This window comes from Apium graveolens, chromosome 10, assembly GCF_009905375.1.
Source record: "Apium graveolens cultivar Ventura chromosome 10, ASM990537v1, whole genome shotgun sequence".
Classification (NCBI taxonomy): Eukaryota; Viridiplantae; Streptophyta; class Magnoliopsida; order Apiales; family Apiaceae; genus Apium; species Apium graveolens.
Window position 1 is genome coordinate 43,935,580 of NC_133656.1, and position 6,761 is coordinate 43,942,340.

The 6,761-nt window shown below is 34.7% G+C and overlaps 1 protein-coding gene across 1 annotated transcript; it reads right to left on the reverse strand.

The window, feature by feature from the left end:
* Window positions 1-2,497: 2,497 nt before the first annotated feature.
* LOC141689361 (uncharacterized) lies at window positions 2,498-6,256 on the reverse strand. The gene is made up of 7 exons (XM_074493636.1): window positions 5,823-6,256; window positions 5,381-5,573; window positions 4,866-4,975; window positions 3,856-3,934; window positions 3,702-3,769; window positions 3,471-3,537; window positions 2,498-2,960 (listed from the first exon to the last, which is right to left on the reverse strand). The coding sequence occupies exons 1-7, from the start codon at window positions 6,048-6,050 to the stop codon at window positions 2,848-2,850; spliced, it is 858 nt and encodes a 285-aa protein (XP_074349737.1). The 5' UTR covers window positions 6,051-6,256; the 3' UTR covers window positions 2,498-2,847.
* Between the last annotated feature and the right edge of the window lie 505 nt (window positions 6,257-6,761).

Genomic DNA, 6,761 nt, shown 5'->3' on the forward strand with positions numbered 1-6,761 from the left:
ATGCTGATGCGCGAGCTTTGCCCCAGGTATGACAAGTAAAAATTCTTACTAGAACAAAGCTGGCAAGTCTTGTCATTTTGCCTCTTGAAACAACCAGTTAATTGAAACATGGAGCACTTAACACAAAAATCCAATCAATTCTTAAAAAGAAGAGTTGAAATTAGTATAATAATAAATGAAGAGCTTTCACCTTGACCTCAGAAATCCAATTGCAAACGATTGTCCATCAACTCGAGTTTCTTTTCATTTGTTTCTTTCCCACTTTTTGGGCTCCAAAAAAGTTGTTGAAGATATTGTACTTCCATAATCAACTTAGATTAATTTATGCCACTGTTTCACAATTAGCTGTTAGTTTTAGTTAAAGGATGATGGTCAAAAATACCATTTTTTTTGAAATAAAATATCAAATTTGAGAAATGCGGCCAAAAATACCGACGGAATACCCTTTCTCAGATTTCAGATTGGGTATTTGGAATACGCTTTCTCAGATTGGGTATATGCCCGATTACCCATTCTCAGATTGGGTATATACCCGATTACCCATTCTCAGACGGGGTATTTCAACCAAATTTTTTTTTTAAAGTTGAAATACGCTTTATGAGATTGAGTATATGAAATACGCTTTATCAGATTGGGTATATACCCGAATACCCATTCTCAGATTGGGTATTTCAACTATTTTTTTTTTTGAAAAATGTTTTTTTTTACAAAAATAAAAATAAATTTTTTTTTTGAGATACCCAATCTGAGAATGGGTATTTGATTGGTAAAAATGGCCAGGATATTGAAAATAGGTATTCTTGTCACTTATTCCTAAAAAAATGTTATTTTTGTCATTATTTCTTAGTTAAATGAATTAGTTGTTTTAAATTAAACTAATTACCGAGTAAGTTATTTTTACTAGCGGATTGAATTGAGATGTTTTCAACAAAACTATTTGGGAAATACTAAATTAGATGTTTCAGTTAGATTTTTGTATACATGAGTACTCCAACTAGTTTTTATAAAATTAGCCTTCTCGGATCAAACCGCTATTTCAAAAAGCGAAATTCTAAACATGGCCTAATTAATCATATTGCAAGACAACTTTTTAATTAACCTCTAACAAGCTCCCCCTACCCCTACCCACTATATAGAATAGTAGACAAAAAGAACTACTCTGATATAATAACAGTAATTTAAAAAGGATCAGAGGAAGGTATGTAATATACAATAATATTGTGCAGTAACAAGGAGTCAATAATGTCGGTCAAATAGATGATAAATTAATAGGTACAAAAATGAACATGAGTGAAACAAATAACATCAAGTCAAGTAGGGCAATGCTAGAAAGAATGGGGTATTACTGGAGAAATAAAAAGTAGCTAGTCCTATTCCACATTGTAGCATCACTTCACAGTTCACAGACATTTCTGATTTCATTTGCTTTAACTCCTAAGAACGATATCGAGTTAATAACCTACTCGGAGTTCCCTTCAGAAGAACTTGTTTTCGATTAACAAGCAGTAATAAACTACACTGTCCCGAAAAGGTGCAAAACAAAGAATGTCATGCCTATTTTAGATAAAATAAGCACAATGCAAAAAATTAGGAATTGGTAAACTAATCAAAAGTAAGACAACATTATATAGAAAGTAAATCTACCTAATCAGATATCATCGATTAAGATAATGATGTCCAAGAAACTTTCGACACTTGTCTCAATCAACTTAGTTACAAGTGTAAAGGGGGTTTGGGTAAAGCCTTTTTCTCCCAATTTACCCACCCACAAGAGTTTATCTGTTTCATATGATATTCAGTCTTAGTAAAGTGATTAAAATCTATGAAACCTTCCATCGCAATCGTTACATAGATTCACAATTATCCATTAGAGCAAAACCAGTCTCAATCGTGATGTGGCAAAAGCTGCTGTGACATCGGCTGGGACAACAGGGCACATAATGGACATAAGAGCACTACAGTAGAACTAGTAGCAGAAATGCGAACATAATCATATTTTTGACGCTGATAAACCTATTTCACCCTAGTTTGCCATCCACTATATATAAGTACACAATAGATTGATATATAAAGATGCAGATATGTTATTGCTTTCTATCTAAACTTTTCCAACCAAACTTAAAACAGTAGGAGTATCTACTGTCAACTAAAAAACTAAAATATCGTACCCACATACAATACTCCTTTTCAGTATAATGTTCAGATTTCAGAATGACCTATAGAGAATGTACTTGTGTTAGAAACCCGAGCGAAGTTTGTGGACTCTTTCAGTTGTAACAGCGGATCATGTGTTGCATCTGATTTCTTTATTAGTATCAAGTTCTGGTCTCAGCAACTACTTAGTATTAGACTATAACTCGGTAATAATTATAAAAAATAGTGTTTTCACTATTTTGAGTTACCTTTTAAGATGGCGGTTTTGACAAGACAGTGCAAAGCCATACGTCGCTTCTACGAACATCAGGATCTACTTGAAAGTTAGAATATTAAAATTTGATTACTTGATTAAATGTTCTACCTAAATATGTCATACGTTAAGCTGCAAGCTGAAAGATGGGAATCGAATTAAACAAGTGGTTTTAGAAAATTACGTGCAGACAAGTACACGGAATAACAATGGCAACTACAGAATTAGTTAAAAACATAAACTTTGACGTGTACCGCACACATTAAAATTTTAGTAAAGAATGGCGCTAATTAAACAAATTAGACTTCCCTGTCAGTGTGCATCCTTTCTCGTGGTTTATACATTGATCTGAACTGAGTTATTTGAAGTTTCAAGTGACTGTCCAAAAAAATTTACTGAAGCATGTGCAAGAATACCTAGCTAGTTGCCATTTTAACTGTTTACAGTGGCAACTTCGCAGGTGTACCCGGTTCACGAGGATACTTCCTTGGAGTGGAGTGATCTTTCAAACATATGATTGCAGTTCTTTGTCCATGTGGGCTGTGTGATTCCACTGAATTAAACAAAAGTAGTCGAATTATATTTTGGTGTAAAACCAGTGGATGAACATTACATTTTTCGGATATTCAATTGTATTACAAATTCAGAACCGCCAAAAGTAAAAGTATGCTAGTTTTTTCATGAATAATAAAAATATCATAAAAAAAGACCGTGTCCGCAGGCCAAGAAAAAAATACACTGAGTTCCACTGAGCTCTAAGTCTCTAACCTAACTCTTTCTAACTCAACTTGTAGCTCTTAAAATAATAAATCAACTATGAAGAAACACCATATTTGGACTGAAAAGTGCAAAATATTGCTCACAGATGTACAATATGGTCCTGAACAGCCATTGCAGTGAGCATAATAATGATTATGACTAAATGTAGCATATTACAATATATTGCTTCAAATATGCATAGTTTATAAGCCAACGAAGAGTAGGTCCATCATAGGCAGACCAACTGGAAAGTTTTGTTTTCATAATGAATTTGGTTTTTCAAAAAAAATTTAGGTAAACATACCATTTAATGTTTGGAGCAAAGATGCACCCATAAGATTGATTGCTTTGTGAGCTCTCTGAACCTCATCCTGAATAAGCAAGAAAGATTAAACTTCCCCTGATTCATATTAACTTTAAGCATAAGATATATTTTGATCTTACAGACACATTGTCATGGTCTATATGCTTTATTATCAGTCATAATAATTCCATTAACCATGATTTAACTTAGAATAGAGATGGCTGTAGTTACCTGAGGATCATGACCTTTTGCAGCAACAAACAAACCACCCACACGAACCAGAGGAAGACAGTACTCAGCTGAGACAGTACACAAAAAGTCACTCTAATAGAGAATAACAAAACAAAAGAAACCTACATAAAATTGTATTTATAAATGCAAGTACCCAGTATTCTCATTTCTGCAACCGCTCTCGCGACTGCCACATCAAATGTCTCTCTGAAATCAATATTTTGACCTAAATCCTGTACTATCAAAAAGATTCGAGAATTATCATTTGCCTGTCTACATGAAAATGTAAGGAGGGATAGTTAGAAGCTTGAATATGCTAGAAAAATAATACATTTAAAGTAATTTAATGTACAAAGGTTTTAATGAATCGTGAAGAACAGTAAAAGTAATGCAGTATTTTATGCCAATAACACACATCTGTTCTAGCAACTTGCATTATTAATGAAACAATAGTTGGTGGGTGCAAAATCTGAAAGCCTCTCCCAACTAAGGGCAAGGTGGTGAAAGGCCAAATTACAGGTCCGTACTCAAAGAAACTTATATTTCATACTTGGTTAGAAATCTCACCCACTGATGTGACAAGAAACAAATTACGATTGAATGAAATACTCAGTTACTACATAATAAAACAATGAAGCACGTTTCAGGGACCTCCACTGTCAATTTGTATGCTGATAATAGTTATAATCTAGTAAGAACCTTAATTGTTGACATGCTAGATGGACTCAAGACCATAGAGATACCCTGTAATAGTGATTGTAAGTCATTTTTAATAGGCCTCAGAACCCAAACCACAGCCATGTTGGGGCATGAGTCACGACATCCAGTAAATTTAAAAGAGGGATCAAGTAAACATTACAGGACTAGTGAAGGAAAAAAAGAAAGCCACAATAACATTCAGTACCAAAGTTTGGTAAGTAATTGGCTAGTTTGTGACATCTTTTGTGAACATTATTTTCATTGTATATGAAAATGAAAAGTAATTTCCTATCATTAAACATAATTACATAATATATTGTGTGCCGTTGGCACCTAATGTCGAAACCCATGTAAAAACACAGACTCAGGAGCATGTGCGCGCACACAAATTAAATAAATAAATATGTGTGTGCTTCTGTCTAGCAATCGAGGACACAACTGAAGCACTAAAATGTACATGTATACCTCAGCCCTTCCTCTCACAACTTGCACATTGGACAATCCAGTCAGCTGAATTGCATGCTCTAAGAAGATACAACGCTTATTCATAGACTCCAGAAGCTTTACTTTCCAGTCTGTGTACGAATAAAATTATTACAAGTTTCAGAGCAGCAAAACTGCAGCACAACATATATATTTATATATTACTTAACCAGAACCCTAGTAAATTATTTAGATTTCGTACTAGACAAAATCTTAATTAGACAATGTTGATGCTGAAAGCAGGTCAAGGCAGCAGATACATCTATACAGGCTCGTGCTCAAATGAAAAGTGAGAACTCATCACAACCCTATACTATTGGGAAAAGTGATTTATAATATTGTAACTGATATTTGCTGTGTGATGATCCATACTTTGTTGTAAGATAACTGTAACTTGTGATTCTTATCTAGTTTTTACAGTTTCAAGGTAAATTGTTTTTTAGCCGAGCAAGACCATATATACTATCAATTTGAGCACAACGTCCAGAACGAACTACCTGGACACGCGATCGCTAGAACCAAACCAGGAAGCCCAGCACCACTACCTACATCAACAAGACTAATGTCTTCACAAGAACCTCCACAAATTGACAAATACGAACTCCGTATCGGAGGAATTATCGCAAGTGAATCCTCAACGTGTCTTTCCATAACCTCGCTTTTCTCCCGTACCGCAGTAAGATTCATCTTCTAAAGTCCCAACAAAGAAAACAAAATTTTACATTATTACATACAAGCATTTATACATACATATACATGCACAGTAAAAACCTCCATATATTAACATATCGAGATCATTGATTTATCTAGCTATTCTTCAATTATGTTGGGAGATAATTCTTCAATTATTATTTTTTATCCAGGTCACTAGTTTATTTATCGAGGGTATTACTTTATCGAGTATTAATTTATCGAGCTTATGTGGCGGATTAAGTATACCTGGTTCCAAAAGAGAAGAGCATCAACGTAGACATGAATCTGTTCTTTCTGACGGGGAGATAGGGTTTCGAAATGTGATGTTATGAGAAGTGCAGAGGTTGTTGTATGTTTTCTGTTAAATGTTCTGAGCCTGGAAGTTGTTAGTTTTGTTGTCTGAACGTGTTTGAAGAAAGTCCCCAAAGAGAGTGAGTTTGAGAGGATAAATAGAGTTCCGCGGCTTGCCAGCATTTTGGCGGGGTTTGTGTGATTGAACTTACGACGAGTGACCTTTATTTTTTTTTTGTTTGTTGAACTATGGAAATCTTTATGCGGGGTGTTCGGGGTTATTTTAAAATATGTTTTTTTTAAAAAAATTCAAGTTAGGCCTCAACCGCCCTTGCAAAAAATAATTATTTTGAAATTAGACCTATTTCGTGTCGAGTGGGTTCAGAAACCTCATCAATGTGAAATATGATCCATAATTGCCCGACAGAGAAAACTCATTATCATCAAAGCAATATGGATTTGGAAGAACCATTAGTCTCATCCCTCTTTACCAGTATAGGAGAAAATTGTTGAGACGAGGATTTAGTCCGGAATATATTTAGCGAGAGAGATGCTAACATAAAATATTAGCAATTCCTGCAGCTCAGATCAGGACGTGTTGTATTGGCGAAAAGAAAACCTTGGGCACTACACTGTAAAGTCCGCATATGCCTTATTGCAGGAAATGAAGAATCAGTTGATAATATGGTTGACAATTACTGTTGGAAAAGAATGTGGAATCTAAAAGTCTCTCCTCCTAAAGTCAAACACTTACGACTAGGGGTGTACACAATCCGATCAAACCGACCAAACCGATCCGAACCGACCTTATTTCGGCCGATCCAAACCGATTTTTTTCAACCCGATACATATTTGGGTTGAAAAAATGTCAACCCGGTTTAATTGGGTTGGATA

What these genes read in the sequence shown, in the direction of transcription:
- LOC141689361 (XM_074493636.1), bottom strand. Translation starts at nt 6,050, where the DNA reads ATGCTGGCAAGCCGCGGAACTCTATTTATCCTCTCAAACTCACTCTCT. An exon ending in TGCAGAAATGAGAATACTGG is followed by an intron (nt 3,770 to 3,855) that starts GTACTTGCATTT and finishes GTACTGTCTCAG; the next exon opens with CTGAGTACTGTCTTCCTCTG. An exon ending in CAAAAGGTCATGATCCTCAG is followed by an intron (nt 3,538 to 3,701) that starts GTAACTACAGCC and finishes TTGCTTATTCAG; the next exon opens with GATGAGGTTCAGAGAGCTCA.